This window comes from Phasianus colchicus, chromosome 3, assembly GCF_987193195.1.
Source record: "Phasianus colchicus chromosome 3, bPhaCol1.hap1.1, whole genome shotgun sequence".
NCBI classification, from domain to species: domain Eukaryota; kingdom Metazoa; phylum Chordata; class Aves; order Galliformes; family Phasianidae; genus Phasianus; species Phasianus colchicus.
In genome coordinates this window covers 92,389,933-92,410,532 of record NC_143438.1, presented here as the reverse complement: position 1 = coordinate 92,410,532, position 20,600 = coordinate 92,389,933, and the positions used below count along the sequence as shown (strand labels likewise).

General features: G+C 41.3%; 1 protein-coding gene across 5 annotated transcripts in view; it reads left to right on the top strand.

The window, feature by feature from the left end:
* Positions 1-20,600, top strand: part of TSNARE1 (t-SNARE domain containing 1) — a 469,759-nt gene that overhangs the window by 97,476 nt on the left and 351,683 nt on the right. For all 5 annotated transcript variants that reach the window (XM_031591285.2, XM_090138068.1, XM_090138069.1 and 2 more), the window contains one exon: positions 5,186-5,305. In XM_031591285.2, coding sequence (XP_031447145.1) covers positions 5,224-5,305 — 82 coding nt within the window. In that variant the 5' untranslated portion in view covers positions 5,186-5,223. The remainder of the gene's footprint in view (positions 1-5,185; positions 5,306-20,600) is intronic.

Here is a 20,600-nt window from a genome sequence, read left to right as displayed (position 1 = left end):
GTGACTGCAGTACTTCAGTGTAGAGTAGTAAATAGAAACATGCTTCTTTGTGGCAACTCACAGAATCATAGGATTCCTCAGATTGGAAAAGACCTTAAAGATCATCATGTCCAACCGAAATCTGATCATATTACCCTAACTCTAACAACCCTTCTGTGCCATTTCCCAGGAAGAGAAATCCACATGAGGAAATCAGCATAGAACTGCAGGTAAGGAATTCACCTGAATGCCTTGGCTTGGCTTCAGCTGGTCCCTGGATGTGTTCAAGGCCAGATTGGATGGGGTCCTGGGCAGCCTGGTCTAGTATTAAACGTAGAGGTTGGTAGCCCTGCATGTGGCAGGGGGTTGGAGATGCATAATCCTTGAGGTCCCTTCCAATCCCGGCTATTCTGTGATTCTCGTTATTACAAGATTATGCTGAACCCACAGCTGAATTTCCCATGCTCTTTCCTGAGGAACCTGGAGATCTTCCCTCTAATACAGTAGACCTGACCTGAAAGGAGTACCTGTTCAGTCTGAGACAGGGGCAGAGGCAAGACTGTGTTACGTGTAGTACTGGAATTAGTATGTCCAAAACTCTTGAGACCGGTTTCATAACAGGTCACATTGTATCACTCCTTATTCCCAGCCCATAGGCAATCTCCACCTGCACTTTAATGATGTGACTGGTTGGATACCAAGGAGAGTTTCCAATTTATGGATGCTGAATGCCAGAATTTGCCCAGAGATGGCGCGTAGTCTTTGTCCTTGGAGATAGTTAAAACTTATCAGGTATGGTCTCAGAATCGTAGAATCATTAAGGTTGGGAAAGACCTTTAAGAGCATCAAGTCCAGCTGTCAACGCATCATCACCATGCCCATTAAGCCATGCCCTCCATGACACATGTCCACATTTCTTGAACACGTCCAGGACTGTGACTCCGCCACCTCCCTGGACAACATGTTCCAATGCCTGATCACTCTTTCAGAGAACAGGTTTTTCCTGATATTTGACTTGAACCTCCCCTGGCTCATCTTGAGGCCATTTCCTCTTGTCCTGTCCTATTGGCTTGAGTAACCTGCTCTAGCTGGCCCTACTTTGGGCAGGGTGGTTGACCAGGATGGTCTCCAGAGTTCCCTTCCAACCACACTTATTGCTTGATGCTTCCAAAAAAGACTCCAAAGGATCTGTCTTCTTGGAGACAGGCTGAGCACTGACAGCTTAATCTGTAAAGGATAAGGAAATGTTATTGCCTGGGGAGGAGGCATTTCAATGTGTGCTGTCAGAAGTAATAAAAGTGACGTTGGGCCTTTTCTCTTGGGCTTTGAGGATCCAGATTTGACATGTTCAGGATTTTCTTCGTAGCTATAGAGGGGATATCCTTTAAAGATGAGATCCCGCATACTGCATGTTTTAGGTGTTGGAAGCTTGTACAAAAGGTGAGGAAAAGAATCAAGACACGTATTTAAGTCTATTATCCGTATTGACATCATTTAGTGGGACTGGGTAAGAAATTATACATCCTTCTGCTTGGAGTTCCTCCGGCTGTTAGGGCAAAGGCCCATCTATTCTTAGGAAGAAAGGACTCGTGAACACACCCCAAAAGGGTAAAATTGTGGTCCCCATCCATTAGTTTGATCTACTTCTCAAGTGTAGACTGCCCATACTGGTGACTCTCTCTTCATGCAACGAATAGACTAAAACACATATATTATGCCTGTGCAGCACCTCGTTAGGATCACATTTGTAAACTCATCCACCCAATGACCCATGTGAAAAGCCAACAGCAAACTGGAAAGCTCAGCTTTTTGCTTCTAGGATGAAATGGGGAAGCTACAGTTTGCCAAGAGATCCTTGTTCTCCTACCCACCCCTCGTCGTCTGTGTAGGTTGAAGATGGTTCAGAAGCAAATAATAATCTGATTTACTGATTTTCTAACCTACCTTTTATTTCTTTCTGTTTCTCTTGTACTGTATTTCTGTATCTTCTGTTATGCTTTGAGGGCTCATCTGTACGTATGTAATTCCTAATCAGAGTTTAGGACTGGTCATGAGCTGGTCATAAGTAAGACATTCCCTGTGTTGCCTGTTCCTTCCTCATAGGCTTTCCCAATGCCACAGTTCATCTTTTATGCTTTGTGATTGAGAGTTATTCCTTTCCTTTGTCCAATACAAATGAAGAGAGTATTCTACTCCCCATGTTTTGACCACAACTTTGCCATTTTGAAGATTCCTGTTTTCCATCTGCTATCCATTCTGTAGGCAAAGCAACTCCATTTACTTAGTTTTTTCTGTATGTCACATTTTCTTGACCTATTGTTATTCTCCAAGCTCACTCTGGATTCACTTCTGCCTCTAGAAAATGTTTACTGGAGCTTTTTGCCTACAGCTGAGGGCTGTGCAGTATGGTGTTAAGTAAAAGGTTTACTTCACCTATCTAGAAGATTGTAGCTGACCTAAATTATGTAGTGTTTTATTTTGTTTTTTAGGCATCATTTCTGGTTTATTAGGATTGTTCTGAGTGCTGAAGCTTTCCTCTATTCTGTCATGTCACATGTTTTTCTAATGAGGCTAATCCCTGTTCCATTAGCCATCTCACTACCGAAAATACAAATGGACAGAGCGAGGATTGGTGGAGCCCACACAATTTCTAATTTAATTATGATAGCAGCCCAATGGAAGTGATTTTATAATGAAAATATGCACCTGAATCTTCAATCAGTTTCTTCTGCTATGCAAGGAATTTGTTATTGTTATTATATAATAATATTTGCTGATTTTCTGCTAACTCTACTGACTGCTAACTTGTTGTAGAAGGACATTCACATTGGTCTGATATGACTTTTTGCCATATGCACACTGGCTGTTCTGTTTTTTACCTTCAGTTGCTTTGAGTGAGTTTCTTCCAGTGGTTTTCCCCTAATTACTGATGTTAGCCCTCTGAATGTGTAAGGAACAGTTTAAATAATTTTGCCTGCTGGCTGATAGTTTCTCTAAATCATGAAACATAGACCAGCTCTTTCCTGAAGATCCTAGATCCTATTAATTTTTTAACTATATTATTTTTCTTTGTGGGACACCAAAAGCAAAAAGTAACTGCATGTCATTAAAATATGAATATGTGGTCTTGGATGATTGCTCTTTTGTTCAGACATGGGAATGGTTGTTCTTGTATTCCATTGTAGGTTATAGGATAAAGTTGTGATCAGATCTCTTACTGTTTTCTTTTTTCTGTATGTAATATGTTAGACAATGCTTGTTCCAATTTGTATGAACTGCCTTCATAGCAAGTCACTTGTCTGTCACAGCAAGTTGGACAGGCCTCCCTGAGGAGCAGCAGATAAAAGAATTGGGAGGTGACATGGGGATGGGGAGATAAATGCTTTTAATGCCTATCAAAGGAAAGGTATACAAATTTGCTCTCACATTTTCCTGTAACCACATTACTACATGGTAGGAGTGTTCTAGAGCTGTGTGAATAAGGGATATTTCAGGGGCTTAGTAGGTTGGGGTGGGAGGTGGTTGATTCTAAAAAGATTGGTTAAACAAAACCAAAATATTTTGCTTTTAATTCTTTTTTTTTTTTTTTTTTTTTTTTTTCCCCTCCTTGAATGGGAGAAAAAGTTTAAAATGGAAATACGCTTTGAAAATGAAAAATCAACATGAAGCATTTGGAGCGTTCTAAATACCTTCCTCCTCTCCCCTTTCACACCACTTTGTTGGGGAAAAAAATACATTCACTTTTTGCCAGAGAAATGCTTGCCCAGTTGTAATTGAGTCATCTCAACGACAAGACGCAGACTTTCACTCCACATTTGTTACACGTGGCTTTTGGGAAGCCATTGCAGCATATGTCTCCCGTTGCCCATTTATAAAAAGGAGACATGAATTAGGATCAATCTATGTATATAGGCAGTTTTCCAGATGTTGGATTGTTCAAATTCCCTGCTTACTGTGGTTTTAATCTGTAGCCACACTGGGATTTGAAACTCCTCATCCCTGCCCGGAATTTTTTCTCTATCTGCCTCCTATGCGCCCTCATTTTCCAAGGTGGAAGGTAAGGGTCTTGGTAATTCTTGAGTTCCATGAGACCTGGGAGAGACAGGATTTGTTTCCCAGTCCATCAGCCTCCCCAAGTGTATCTTGATCTATTTCATTTAGAGTTTATGAAGAACTTACATCAAGACATAATAGATTATTCTTCTGCAAGATGTATGGCTTTACCTACTTGACACGATCCAACTGTTATATTGTTTGTCTTGGAAACCCATAGTTTGAAGGTGGTTTCTCTTAACTTATACTCTTCATTCTCTTATTTTCTGATTTAAGGCTGTTTACCTGAAATGTAGGATTTATGTTGAAGAGGTATCTGCACTCTCAGATGTCAATTATATGTTTATCTCCATTGAGAGAGAATGGTGAGCAGCTTAATGAAGAGCTACCCAATGAGCAGTGATGTCTTCTCCCTTTTTTAGTGAATAAGTCTGCCTCATGATTTTCTGCTTGGGACATTTTTACCCAGCTTTGATGTAAAGAGGCAGCAGCTGGGTTTTATTCTGTGTCGTGTCCTTTCTGATGTGACACATTTATCTGTTTTCTTCCTTTGCTGTTGTCATTATTGTGGTTTAGGGCTGGACTACATTTAATACCAAAGTCCTGGGGCCACACTGATAAGCCATGGGGTATTTGAAGTGTGTACTGGGACAGGGGGAGAAGTTTTTCTCTGTCACTGCTGCAGTGATTTCAGTCTGCTGCTTCTGCTACTTCAGAATCTTATAGTATAGAAGTAGATGGATTCTTCAGAGCTCTGATGTGATGGATAGACTCCTCACCAGCTCTGTAGCTGTAGTGTTCCAGAAGACAGCATTATCTTTTTTGATCGACTGCCTATTTCTTGCCTATCACCTTAAGAACTCAAGACATGTCATAAACATCAAGGAATTAAAGTCTTGCCGTGGCTGAAACAGAGAAATGGTTGCCACTTTCACAGGTGCAGAGAGGTCAGATGACTTGGTTGCCCCTAGGATCATTTATATTCCAGGAGATCTGGATTTTAGTGTTTTTATTTTGTGGGTGACCATATTGAAGTTTGTACTTAGGACTTTTTTTCCCACTTATTTTTCCATTTGCCTTCCCTCCTTCCCCCAAACTTTTGGGATTTAACTGACATTTAACAGTTTATCTGTCTTTTTCTCTATTTTCTTAGGTTTAAAGTATAATCCTGCATCCTCTGCTATCTAGAAAATGTCTTATGGATCCATTGATGGGAGTGGATTTGGTAGGAACCCATTTGGAGGCCCTTCGAGACAAGGCTATCAACCTCTTGGTAAAGTATTTATGTCTTGTAGTAATTTATTCCTCCTTACGTTTTGTGGAATGAGCTTTTACTGAATGAGGTTCAGTGTGGCTTTTGTATAAATATCAAGCTACCTTCAGAAGTGGTTTTGGTAGAGATTTTCAAAGGTGGAACCCAAACACTCATTGGGTTCAGTTTGTATGATGAGGCACCACATCTAACCGTGCTCAACTCTTTAGGCTTGAATGTGTCTTGTCAATGGCCACGGAACAGCAGCACTGATGAGGATTTTGGAGTTATGTTGGTGGATTTGGACAAGGAATTTGGTTCAGTGTCTAGACCTGATTGCATTTCTTTTATCTCCCCAACAAGAAGTTGGTCTTAATTGTTATTCCCTGGATAGTTATAAGTGCTCTCATGATGGGATTAAATGGGAAGAGGCGCAGCGAGAAGAGAGTTGTGATTCTACAGGGCATTACCTAACTGCTGGGGTGGCTGCTATAATCTGCAAAATGTGCTTTAACATTGCACTGGGGGATAAAAACTTGCTCAGGGAATGTTGAAATCATAAACAATGGAATGGCTTGCAAATGACTGCATATTCTGGTTTTTGTGGGATGTTTTTAAGTGAACAGCAGATGTGCTTCCCTAAGCTGCTCCCTTCTTCCCCCAGAGGACTCTAGAAACACTAAAGCAGAAAGAAAAAATCATTGAGATGTCAACCTGTATATATGAAATGTTGATGCAGGGCTGGCTCATGCACGGTGATGGAAGATATTTCTCATTCTTCCCTGCTCTGAGGTACTGTTTGAGAGGGCTGGTGCCAGCCCATGTAGGCATGGTAAAGCTTTGTCTCCAGCTGCCCAGATGTGCACCAGGTCTGGTACGCATGGGGAATTGCTGTAGGACCATATGTGGTTTAATATAGTTTGACTTTCAGCAAGCCTTGTGCACTGGAACATATTTTTGCATTTAGTTTTTAGTTTGGATCTGGCTTGTACAGGTAGGGTGAGGCTGCAATAGCTCTGGTGAAGACACTTGTGAGGGTTCAGACCTTCACAGAATCATCAAGAAAGGGGACACTGTAGCATGGGAAAGGTCTGCTTTATTGCTTTGTACCTAGAAGAAACATCACAATTCTCTTGCATTGCCTTTGGATTCAACTGGGCTGTTCATTAAGGCAGCCTGACTTTGTTTCCAAGTTGTCAAGGTTCCAGATATTCTCTGGGAAATGTTTTGTTGTTTTGCAAATAGCTGTTCCCCCTGGATGAAACTATAAAAGAAGCGTTAAGGTTTCTCATGGTTTTCTGTTTTCTTATGAGTACAATTTTCTTTTTTTTTTTCTTTCTTTCTTTGAACAGGGAGAATGTACTGAATTAAGTTTAAATTCTTGAATTGACTGCTAGGTTTTAAATAGTAGTTTTTATGCTATTCTATAAGGCAGAATTAAAGGCATAAAAGCAAGGAAGAATGAGTTACTTGAGCACACTGATAGAGCCATACGAAAAAAGAATCAAAATGAGGAATAGATAGATGAGGGATGGCAGTGCATAGTGGGTTTTGTTTAAAAATGAAAAGTACTTACAGTGATGTATAAAATGTTCACTATTTTTAATGCAAATGCAGAGAATAATTCAAGATGCTTGTGGTTTCTAAATATTTGAAGAGGGACCACGCCATGCTCAGCTTGCCTGTCATTTGGCAGTTACTGAGTAAAGTTGAACCTACCCTCAGTGGATTGCAAAAAGCAGCTGACATAGGAACATCAGATTTCTCAAGATGGCAATGGTCTTGAGACCATTTCAGCTGCCCAGATTTCTGTTTATCAGAGATGAGAAACTCCCCCTGCATTCATACACGATTTTGGGTAGGGCTGCATTGGACAAGTCTTCCAGATCTTCCAGGGTAAATTTTCCTAGCTAGCAAAAGTCAGGTCTCTTGGCCCAAACTTGGACCATTTGATTTGTCTCCATATTAAAAGGATAGCAAGGCTGGAACGTGTGCTTTGTCATTTTGCAGTATACTATCTCAGAAAGGCATTAATGAAAGTGAAGGGAGCCTGTTTGCCCTGGCCAACAGCAAGCTGGAGAAGATTTTCTCCTTTTTATGCGTTGAAATCAGAGATGATCCATCTGAACCTGCATATACCTAACTCACCATGCCCTTTCACCATGGCAGACTGCCTAACACGTGCCAGGTGTCTGATGTTTCATTTTCCCCAGTTATTGTCATTAATTGTCAGGGGAGGGTCAATGTAGAGCTCATCTTCTGCCTCCTGCTTCCGAAAGACAGATGACTGCCTTGCTAAGATAAACTGCTCTCTATATTACCTCATGGTATGGCTGGAACAAAAGAGCATGGCCTTCCTTCCGCTCTATATATGTCTGCTAAGAGGGGCAGACCTTGATGGACATGTCTGCCAGTGCTCTGAAACCTTCTTTTTACTGTATCCAGTAAACAGATAAATAAAACATACTGGCATCCTTGCATACGGATACTATAGCGTGTGGTCCAGCATTAATGTTCAGGTATCCAACAGAAAACCCTGGCATCTTCCAACAGTAAAAGAGTTGAGGATGCTGCTGCTCCTCATTAATTGCATTTAATCCAATTATATCAAAGAATTATAGAATGGTTGAGGCTGGAGGGGACCTTAAAGCCCATCTAATTCCAATGCCCCTGCCCTGGGCTAGTGGCCACCCAATAGATCAGGCTGCATAGAGCCTCATCCAACCTGGCCTTGAACACACATGGGGCATCCATTCTCTGGGCAGCCTCTACCAGTGCCTTACCACCCTTTGTGTAAAACATGTCTTCCTAACATCTAACCTAAAATGTACCTCTTTTAGTTTAATGCCACCCCCCTTTTGTACTGTCACAATCAGACCAGGTAAAAAGTCAGTTCTTCTTCGTTTATGTTCCCTTCAAATACTGGAAGGATGCAACGATATCTCCTTGGAGTCTCCTCTCCTCCAGGCTGAGCAAGCCCAATTCCTTCAGCCTTTCTTTGTAGGAGAGGTGCTTCAGTCCTCTGGACATCCTCATGGCCTTCCTCTGGAGCCACTTCAACAGCAGGGAAGTTACAAGTGATAGCTCCAACTTACCCTAGAATCTCAGTGGCTAGAGAATCTCAACAGTTCCTGGAGTAGACCACTTGGGTTACTTGGAGCATAGCAGGTGAACATGTAATCCATGCCCTGCTCTGCAGTTGTAAGTTAGATGTTGCTGGGGAGCAGCATCTGCATATCCTCCTTGTTCTGTTCCCAAAAATTCATGGAAAAGCAAACATTCCCCTATATCCCTGTGTGCTCTTCTCTAGCTGTTGGCTGTGTATTGGCATTACATGGAAAATAGCAGGAAGTTAGCAGAAAATTGCTTTTTTTAAAGAAAAACCTGGCAATGGAAACAAAAAAAAAAAAGATTTTAAGTAGTGTGAGATGTCAGGAATAAATGGAGACCAAACACTACACAGCAGAAGGAATTAAACCCAAAATTTGTAAACCTACACCGTGCACCCTCTGCTGTGTTAGACCTGTCCTCCTAAAAATAGTCTTTTTATGGGGAGAATGAACAAAATCTGATGTACGTAGGGAGTCACAGAGGTCGGGGAATTCAAATAGCTTGAATTAAAATGCCACAAGCCAAGAATTTTTAAACACTGCTTTTATTAACCTTACTGTGCCCTGGACGTTATGAGTCAGATTTGAACAGGTCATTTCATATTCCATAGGTGTAATGTTTCTAGGTATTCTCATGGGAGCATTAGTTCAGTTCTTAATTTTACCGTGACTTCATCTATACTGTTTTTCCTTTGGTTGGTCATGAACAGATCACATGGGACACTGGCCAGGGTTATTCTCAAGGTAAGTAGCATGTGCAGCCTTTTTTTTTCATTGTTGCCTGCAATACGGTGAAAGGGACAAGGGGAAATGGTTTCAAACTAACAGGGGAGATTTATATTGGATATTAGTTTTTTACAGTAAGGGTGGTGAGGCACTGGAACAGGTTGCCCAGAGACGTGGTGGGTGCCTTGTCCATAGAGACATTCAGGATCAGACTGGACAGGGCTCTTAGCACCCTGATGTAGCTGTAGGTGTCCCTGTTCATTGCAGGGGAATTGGACTGGATGGCCTTTAAGGGCCCCTTCCAACTCAGGCTTTTCTATGATTCCATGAAATCGCAGAGTTCACATAGTACATGGATGGGAGATGCTCTCATCGGTCTTAAAAAAGGAAATTAGGTAAATCCTGCTGTACAACCCAGCATTATGGCCTGATCACCACATAGTCGTGTATTGCCTCCCTTTGTAGATCCAGGACTGATGGCAAAGCATGGGAAGGAATCCACCACCAGCTTTGCATCTTGATCTTGGAGTGCACCGAAGCACTTAACCAACTCCTAAATACACAAGGAGTCTCCTTAGGTTAATAAACATTAAGCAGGTGGTTAATGCTTTTGCTTTATTGAGACCTGAGTGCTGCTGTGTTTTAGCATTTACTTCCCAAGGGACTTTCAATACTTGCAGTGCTTTGTTTAAGGAATGTTGAAACTCTTTGTTGTTGCAAAGTACTGAGCAAAGTATGGAGACAGTGTGGAAGATGCTCTAAATTGGATCATGGCAACTGTTCCCCCTGGAGCAATGAGGGGCCCGAGCATGAGCTTGAGCTTCCTTTGTATACAGCATTATATGGAGAAAGGAAGAGTTAACAGTTATAGAAGAAAGTAAGAACAGAATAACAAGGAGACTCAAAAATTTAGAGCTACTGTGCACATTAAGGGTTTTTCTTGTGTGTGTGTGTGTGTGTTTTTCCCCCCTTAATTCTGAATAATTGCATTGTGGATTGGTCACGTTCAGTAGTAAATAAAGAATGCATTTGGGATAGAGTCCCATCAAGTGTAGAGTGGAAGGATAGAGTTCAAGTGCTTCTGTCTGTAGCAGCTTTTATCTGCCTTTCATAGGTAATTCACTCATATTACCACCTGGTCTGTAAATTAAGTTGTACTTCTTCATTTTTACAGCACGAGGAATAAAGTGGCTTCTCCAGTATCCTGTAAAAAGTTTGCGTGAATCTTAATGACTGACTTTCACTTCTAAATCTTGGGTCCTGTCTTATTTTCTTGAATTTACTGGAACACAGGTAGAAGACTCAAGTGTCGTATTAATCAAGGCATTAATTAGCCTGAAGTAAAGTGCTGGTCCAACGATACTAAAAATCCTACAATGATCTCTCCCGCTAGACAGCTGAAAATCTTTTTATGGCATCTACAGGGGAGTTGCTCCATATTGTTCTTATGCTATTACTGCAAGACTTCCAACATGATAAGTTTATTTAGTTTGAGGAAATTGTGTTTTACATCCAGTTCTTAAAGATCTCAGCAATGATTTAATGAATTAATAAGCATGAACGTACAAAAATATATTAAAGATAATGAACAGTATGCTTTATAGCAAAAGGAATTGCCAAGAGAATTGACTTTGATGCATGAATTAACTTTGAAACTCTTAGTTTTGAAAACCTCTGCCCTACCCCTCCAGGCAATTTTAACATTATAATAAATGCTTAGCTCTAATCTCAGTATTTCGGGGAAGTTAAGTGGTTATGCATTTATTTATATAACTAATGAAAACAGAAAACACTATTAGAGTAAGTAAGTCTATTAATGAAATACTGGGGGGTAAGCTGACCCACATCTTAACACTTAAAAAAACAACCCACCATAACAGCTACAACAACAGAACAGAAGAAAAACTCTTGTGTAAAGATAAAGTTTATTTATTTTTCTCTGTTTTTTTTATTTGCTAGTCTTCATCATCCCAGACCATTTTATTGTAACCAGGTAAAAATAATGCCAGTGCTCCTGATCTTCAGTGGAAAACCAGAAAACAAACACAGTCTTGTCCTCAGGCAGCGTTCAGCTGGAAATGCATTTAAACATCTCATCCTCTCAGAAAAGCTTGCTCTATTTTCCACTTGATTACAGGCAAATTAGAAGGAGCTGAAGATGATCTTCTCCCCTCAAACTATTCATCCATATGGGTTTAGGTACCTTTGGAGAGAATACAGAATTGTGGAAGTAATTTGAGTTTAAAGGGACCCTTAAAGATCATCTCTTGCTACTCTCCTGCAGTGAACACAGCTAAATCAGCGTGTTCAGAGCCTGGTCCAGTGCTGGTAGTTCCCTTAGTGGGTTCACTACCATAAACACTCAACCTCAGGTTGTCCTCCTGGGATGTCATTCCAGGACAATGCTTTAACCTGTTGGAACAGAGAATCATAGCATCATAGAATGACTTGTGTTGGAAGAGACCAAAAAGATCGTCTAGTTCTATCCCCCCTGCCAGTGAAGTTGATGTACCTTAGTGCTTTTTCTTCTGTTTACTCAGACAGAGGCTGGAACCAATGACTTTTCCTTGTCTCATTTGAGAACAAAGAAAACTTTTATCAAAAGCTTGCATTCCCTACAATGAACCGCTCTCAACTGTCACTTACAGAAAGTTTGTAGCAGTTCTTGTTGAAGCTGTTTAGACCAAGAGAAGGCACTGATGCCCTTGAGATTTCTTTACTCTTGTCAGTTCAATCCAATTTATGTTTCCCAGGGATGTGATGGAGTTACTGTCCCTGGAGGTGTTCAGAAAATGTGGAGATGTCACACTGAGGGACGTGGTTTACTGGGCATGGTGGGGATGGGCTGGTGATTGGATCTTAGTGGTATTTTTCAACTGTAATGGTTCTGTGGTTTTATGACTCCATGCTTGCCAGCTTTCTCAGTCTGCTGAAAGAACTTCTTTATGTAGGATAGCAGAGTGCAAAAAGGTTCTAAAGCTAAGCCCAACAGGCTTTATGTGACTGCTTGTCTGTATGACTAAATTCTTGCAAGCATTGCAGGACTTCTTTATATTTTCTGGGATAGCCATGTGTTTTCACCTTGTGCTTTGCATCTGTTTTCATTTCTTGGCAGTATCAGATGCTTGGATGAGAAATCATTTTTCTTTTACCACGCTTACAAATAAGTCTACCTGAAGCAGGACAATGGTTGGAATTCAGTTGTATGCAACAGTAGGATCCCTCCAATGACCTTGTACATATGTCTGTCTGAATTTGATGACAATTTCACTAGAAAAGGTGTCAACTTGTTATAGTGTGCCACTGCCTTGTGCCAAGCTCTCAACTTCCCGGTATTCTTCTCCCATTACCCTCCTGCTTCCTCATATTAGCTAATTAATTAAAATCTCAAGGATGGAGAATGTATCTGGCCTAATCTGTTAGAACATAATTAAGCATCCACTATGTGTATGTGCTTTTTCTTTTCTCTCTCTGAAGACCCAAGTGGAGTTTATAGTATTTGCTCCTGCCAGCAAGATGGAGAGCAGAGATTTATGTAGGTGCAGAAATAGGATACTGGTGGATTGCTGTTCTGAAACCTACGTGTAAGGGTGTATTTATCTGCAGAAATTACACCAACTCGCTGTTATCCATTAAGAGGGGTGGACACAGCTGACACAAACATGTATGCAACACAAAAAGAAGTTGAGCTGAACAGAAAGGGAAGAATAGAGCTTTTATCTGTGCTGTCACTCCAGAGATGTCATTGCTAACTGTCTCCCAGGATGACGTTTGCTTGGAGACAGATGCTGGCAGCTAGAAGTGGGCAGGGATGAAAGTTCAGCAGTGAGGAAGGGCTTGACAGATGAAAGCAGGTAGACTGGAGATTAGGGTGATTAAGCATGAATGAAAAGCTCTTAGGAGCAAGGAGGCATTTTAAATTGCCTATCAGGATGTAGGAAGCCTCCTCTGAAAGTAATGCATCCTGTTTTATTATGGTGCATAGCCCTCAAGGGCTTGTTTGAAAATGGATGGGGTAAATTTAGAAGAAGGATGGAACTGGGAAAGGAAGCTTGATGGAGCTGTGGGTGTCCTTGTGCATTGTGGAGTCGTTGGACCAGATGGCCTTTAAAAGCCCCTCCCAACTCAAACAATTCCATGATTCTGTGATATTATGTTCACTTGCAACATCAGAGGCAGACATTGGTGGAATGGCAGTAGAGGCTAATGGTGGTGACTATGTTGAAAGATGGTGTTTTGTGACTGAGAATTTTCTACATTAAATATTAATACTGTGTTCTTTATATCTGTTGTAGTTTCCATGTGTGTACGTATTGCAGGTATTTCCTGAATTTCTGTGACTTGGGTATTTTTGATTGGGATTCACAAGCACCTTTAGTAGCTGCATTTGCTGCTGAATGTAGTGCCAGTCATGTGGGTGGTTGTAGAAGGGTGGAAGAATCACCTTACAGAGGTTTTGAGGTTTGCAATTGATTGTAATAGACAAAACCAATTTTCCATTTGCTTGTTGATCTTAACGTAGAGAAGAGAGGCTGTAAAAGGAGGAATAAACCAAAGCCCTTCTGATTTATACATAAATGACCAAAAGCAAAGAACTTAGGAAAGCAGTATAAAATTGGTTGCAAATGTAAATCACAGAATGATGGAATGAGAGAATGGCTTAGGTTGGAAGGGACATTCAATATCATCTAGTTCCAACCACCCTGCCCTGGGCTGGCTGCCACCCATTAGATCAGGCTGCCCAGGGCCCCATCCAACCTTGTCTTGAACACCTCCAGGGATGGATATCCACAGCTTCTTTGGCTGCCTGTGCCAGTGCCTTACCACCTGTTGAGTAGAAGAGCAAAAAGTTGATCATAAGCTCCCTTCTAATACTGGAAGGGCTGCAGTGAGGTGCAGAGCCTTTTCCACGCTTCACAAGCAAACAATTCCCTGAGCCTGTTTTCATAGGAGAGGTATTCCAGTCTTCTAGTAATTCTCATGGCCCTTCTCACACTCACACTCCAACAGCTCAAGTTTTTCTCCATAGGGCTGTTCTCAGTCAGTTCTCATATCTGGGATTGCCTCAGCCCAAGTGTAACTCCTTTCAGTTAGCTTTGGTTGACATAGGCTCATCTTTTGAGACTGTCCAGGTCCTTCTTGATGACATCCTTTCCTTCAACTGCAGCACTCAGCTTGGTGTCATCAGCAAACTTTTTGAGGGTAGGCTTGATCCCACTATCTGTGTCATTAATAAAGGTGTTACTGGTCTCAAGGTGGACCCCTGGAGGACACTGCTTGTCACCAGCCTCCACCTGGATGTAGAGCTATTGATAACAATCTTTTGGCTATGACTGTTCAACAAATCCTTTATCCACCAAATAGTCCAGCCTTCAAATCCATATCTTTCCAACTTAGAGATAAGGATGTGGTGTGTTTGGGGTCATGTCAGAGGCCTTGCACAAGTTGGTAGACTATGTTAGTTGCCCCTTCTTGGTTCACCAATGCAGTCACTCCATCATAGAAGGCCACCAGATCTGGTTTGATCTGCTTTCTGATTCAGACAACCCCAACTTCTCACCTCTTCAGCTTTCCAGAGTTCCACAGTTGTCCAAGCACAGGGTTATTTCAGATGGCCTGAAATTTAATTCTGCTCCAGAAGACACCATGAAGGCTTGTCCTTCTGGTAGCCCTATGAGTTTTGAATGCAATCTACTGATTTTCAGTCCGAGAGCTGAAAAAATGAGTTAGCTCTACAGTGCTAGCATGCGAGATATGGGGAATCTTTCTATCCTATGCTTGTAGTGCATGCTGTAATATTCTGCAAATGCTGGATTGCAGATTTTCCTCTTTTCATCTCACTACTCTGGAGTTGCAGTAAAATCTTGGTTATTCTCTTAAAACAGAGATGGCTTTTGCAAGAATGGCTTCAGCGAACTGCAGTTGTTTGTCTAGTGATTCAGAGGGCTTGCTCTCATCTACTGCTGGCTGTGCTGCTTCTGTCCTAAACTCATCCTTTAGAAGAGCACACAAGCTTTGCTACTTGGATTTGCACTGTAGAAACCCAATACGGTGGATATTTATTTTTAATTTTTAAATGAAGTATTTGAATAGACAAACTTGCTAGCGGATATCACTTTCCTACACTCTAGCTCCTACTACAGGGGAAAGAGTAGAGTTTCTGACAGGAAGCAAGAAGACATCTTTAGGACACTCTCTTGGAGAAAGTGCCCCCTAGTGGCTCCCAAGGACCACCTCAGAAATCTTGCTTTATACCCCAATTCATATTTTATGAATTTCTTTTCTTAATCACATGTAATTCCTTTTCCAGCACTCTGTTGTCTCATTGTGAGCATGTTCGTAGTTTGGATAAATCCACATTAACGTGACCACACTTACTTTATTATTATAACTTAAGTTGCCAGCAGCTTGTTAAAAATAAAAGATCGTTCTGGGATGTTCTCGCTGTTCTTTGTCACACTGTTGTGTGGATTTATTTTCTCATCTTTTAGCAGAAATGGTTAGCAGCTCTTAGCAGCTATCTTCCATTAATGCTCTTCTCCCTTATTCCCAGATGGTTTCTTTGTCTGGGTAGGCACTTGAAGAAAGTGGGACTTCTTTCATATAGCTGTTGGAGTTTGCTATGGATTGTCACCACAGGTGCTGTAACTTCCCTTAAACTTCTTTCCTCGACTGTATTGGAAATGAAGCAGTTGGAGGATAAAGTAGGACAGGTGTTACCCTTTGGGGTGTAGTTTCAGCACGTGTGGCCTTCAGAGCTGGAGAACCTTGAAGACTTGAAGGCATACCAAACCAATGGACCTCAGCCAATTCTCGTATGTTTTGCATTGAGGTCCAACCCCCCTGCCTTGGGCAGGATTGCAAATCTAGTGGTTGGCAAACCTGTCCTTGGCAGGGGGTTGAAGCTCAATGTTCTATCTTTAAGATCCCTTCCAAGTTAAGCCATTCTGTGATTCTATGAAGGCACTCTTGTAGAACAATAGTAATGCTTTTAGTAATGTGTCTTCAAGCTATGAAGTGCAGTGTCTGTCTTTCACAACCTTTTGGTGTGACATTCCTAGCAGTACATACATTTCATTCAGTTTCAATCCTTTTCTGCAATGCACATGCTTTCTTGCCCTGAATATTTTTTTTTTTAAGAGAAATTACTACATTTTCACGTGGTAGGAGGATCAGGGTCAGACTGACACTTCTTTTTCAAGAGTTTTTGCAATGTTAACCCATATTAAATGGGTTATTCACTCTCTGAGGATGAATAGAAAGACTTCTGTCTGGTGACTCAGGGAAATGTCCTTAATTCTTCCAAACCACAGAGGAGCTTCCTTGGGCAAAGTTACTGTTTTAAGTTTTAGCTAAGCTTAGTCTATCTAAAAAACTTGATCCTTTTGTCCCTGGCAAGGACCCGTGTGTTGAGCAGCCGGGCACGCTGCCATCTCACCAGATGGCCAACAGAACAGTGGCCGGCACAGTGTATCACATCTCCACTTGGCAGCACACAATGTCATTCCCAGGTGACAGTCACCATCCGCTTTGAACTTAAAGCACACCTAAAGACTGACTGAACTGATGTGCTGATGTGAATCCAGCCTCGTGTAGCGTTAACTTGGTCAAACGTCTTGGAAATAATGCTCCCAGCTGCTTTCAAAGCAGGTGGGACTCAAACGTAGCAACAAAAAGATCACCTTTGAAATGTATGAGGTGGGCAGGAGGTAGGCTTTGGGGTGTCCTTTGGGTTTCACGGTGTGAGAAGATAAAACTCTTAGAATGCATCCGAAGGAGAGAAATAAAGGTGGTGAAGGGCCTAGAAAGCAAAATCATAGAATCATAGAGTAATTAAGATTGGAAAAGACAACTAAGATCCAACTGTCAGCCCATCACTACCATGCCCACTAAACCATGTCCCTCAGTGCCATATTTCCATGTTTCTTGAACACCTTCAGTGACTCTGTGACCTCCCTGGGCAGCCTGTTTCAGTGCATTACAACTCCTTCTGAGAAGAAATTTTTCCTAATATCCAAAGACATACGTGTAGTATGATAATTCTTGTGTTTTGGGTTGGGATTATGGTACTCACTTAGAGTCACAGAATCACCGAGTGGCTTGGGTTGGAAAGGAATTCAGAGGTCATCTAGGTCTACTAGATGAAGCACTAGATAAGGTTGCCCATGGCCCCATCTTAGCCTGGCACTGAACACCTCCAAGAATTGGGATCCACAGCATCTCTTAGTAGCCTATGCCAGCACCTATCAATCATCTCTAATCTAAATCTCCCCTTGTTACTGTTGACTGCAAGTGAACACTGCTGGCTAGTGTTAAGTCTTTCCTTTACCAGGACCTATAAGTCCTTTTCAGCAAGGCTGCTCTCCAGGAATTCTTTTCCCAGTCTGTACTTATAACAGGGATTGTCCCAATCTGAATGCAACACTTCGCCCTTGTTTTTGTTGAGCCTCATTAGGTTGACATGGGCCCACATTTCAAGCCTGTCCAGGTCACTCTTGATGGCGTCCCTTCCTTCTGTGTTATCAGCCATACCACTCAGCTTGGTGTCATCAGTAAACCTGCTGTGTGTACACTTGATCTCATCATCTGTGTCATTGATAAAGATGTTAAGGTGTACCAGTCCCAAGGCGAATCACTTTAAAATATTCACAGTGGTATTTCTAAAACCTGTATCTCGTTTTCAGAAATGCTTTTAAGGTCACATTTCACAGGCCTGCAGGTACTTGATGATGCAGAGAGGGATGTGGGAATGGATAGTTCAGGGCCCATTTGTGCTCTGGAAGGCTTCTAAGGATCTCTTGAAATATGGTGCTTCAACCAACTGCTCTTTATCACCAGTCAAAACTGAGAGCTCCTAATTCTAATTCACTTGGTGCAGAAACGGGATTCAGAGCTCAGAAATATTTCTGTGATTTGACCATTCATTGGTTTGAAAGCTTCATCCAGGGAGATTTGTCTGTGGGTTTCCAGAGAGGCAAAGATCTTCCTGTAGATGTGGATACAAATGTGTGTTGAGCAGACATGTGCACTGAGCTGGTTTGATTGGGTTTGGGATTTTATTTTCTTCCAAAATACTTTGCTCAGTTTCTTGGTGAACAGCAGAAATGGACTGAAGAACTGACCAGTCACACTGTATGAAATGCTATTTATTATCTATGGCTTCTCCTCTCCTAACAACGATATAGAAACTGAAATAGAGGCGCAGCTGCTAAAGTAGAGGGACTAAAAGTTACATGAGGAAGATTTTTAAAAGTCATAAAGCCAACTTTTTGATTTGGGATTAGCAAGTGGCAGTTGACTTATGTAGGAAATGGATCTTTTGTGTATGAAGCTGCGCTTAAGCAAGACCATTAAGCAAGACCACTGTTCCCAATATAGTTTTGAACAAGGATAGTCAATCCTGGCTGCCTAAAGATTTCGGGCTCACAATACTTGGAAGTTGGGCTGTATGGCCTTGAAAGGGCCCTTCCGACACAAATGGTTCAATGATTATGTGATTTTACTTGTCCATATATATGAGGGCAACTGCGGTGATGAGCTGAGCAAAATGAGACTTCTGCATTGCTTTCCCTCACTGGTCCCTCCCACTTCTTTTTTATTCATTGTTGTTTTTCACTTCTGTATAAAGTTAGGAAGTTATATAGATTTATAAAGAGGGTTTTTCCATGAGGCACAGTTTGCAAAGAATTTGAGTTTATGACAAAATGGTGCAAAGAAAAAAAAAAAATTATATATAGTGGACTTGTAGTAGTCAGTATTTCAGATTTATTTCAGGTACTGTAAAAGATTGAGCAGGTTTGGAAGGAGGTGTGATAAACCTCTCTTACTGCACTGCTTTACCAAACAGACATTAACCTGATTGTGCCTTTGAACAACAGACAGACAATATTAAGCTTGGATCTAATAATGAAAAAAAAAAAAAGGTTATAATTGTATAGAAGATGGCTATATATATATTTATATATACATATATATACATGCATATCCTTTATGTATGTGCATATATGTATATGTACACATAGGGACCATGCATGTATTGTGTCTGTATTCATATATGCAAGTCTGCTTTTGAAATATAATTTGGATTTTTAAGTTTTACCATTATTTCACACCTCTGCTTTTATTTAAAAATTGTTAAAATGAAGCATGTTTATTTATTTTTCTTTTTAATGTTGGGTTTGTTATCAGGATTTTAGTATTTTCATAGGGATTTTCTTTTTTTCTTGTTGTTTTCACACTTACTGTCCACTGGTGTTGGAGAAGAAGAGACCAAGCTTTGTTATTATCCTGACAGTGAGGAAAAAATCATGCCTATGTACAAGATTAATAAGAAAACTGCCATTGTTGTAAAAAAAAAAGTTTATATCATGGAGCTTTAACATGCCAGAGATCAGAGTTTTGATTTTTTTTGCATCCAGAGGATGCCTGGTTGAACATATTCTGTTCTTTGGTCCTTCTTTGCTTTGTTATAGCGCTTTACTTCTTCCAAGCCCATCTCAAACCTCTTCAAAGCTAAGCCAGGACAAAACAAGGAGCAGAGCAGCATTTCAGCATCACAGTGCACACAGAGACAGTGCCTCTCTGCAATAATCAAAAGCCTTCTGAGTACTCCCAGTGTCTTCTCTCCTCCTTGACATTTGCATCAGGGTGACTGTGAGTCAGGCAAAAGGGATTCCCTGCTGGCAGCAGGGGATCTTTCTCCTCCAGTCCAGCGCTTCCATAGCTTGCTGTGAATTCCTCTTCTTGGCTAAATACAAAACTAGCATGATTTTAGTGAGAAATGCTGGGCCTTGTGCTTGATTTTCTCCCCCTTGTCTCAGACTTTCTCCTCACTTGCCCATGCTGCTTTCCTTGGCAAGCAAAGGCAATGATGTTGTTTTACAGTGCTGTATAAATACTTCTTGCGCTTTGGCACAAGCATATTTATGTCTGCCTCCGTGTTGGTGTGCACTGCAGGAAGACTTTGTGCACAAACCCAACCATTAATCTCCATTTTCCTGGAGTGAGCTCCGTCTCTGAGCTTAAGCTGTGCTGGAGGGGTGGGTGGTGATGTCTTCAACCTCCAAAACAAACCCTTCCCTGCACTGAAATGAGCAGTTACGTTTGTCAGTCCATTTCATCTTCTAACCCAAGATGGGGACCACTGTTTGTTGGCCTAGATGTATTGTGCCGTGTTGCACCTTGCTTGGGGATATATTAGGGCCATCCCTTGAAGATTTTGCCATAAGGAGATGTGTGTTCTTCTTCTTTTCAGATACATTTTAGCATGGCAGATTTTATTTTTTGCCTAACCATCTGAAGAATAAAAGAGGGGAGATTTAGACTGGATATAAGGAAAAAGGTTTTTTACAGTAAGGGTGGTGAGGTACTGGTTGCCCAGAGGGGTGGATGTCTTATCCTTGGAGATGTTCAAGGTCATGCTGGATGGGGCTCTGAGCATCCTGATGTAGCTGTAGGTGTCCCTGTTCATTAGAGGGTAG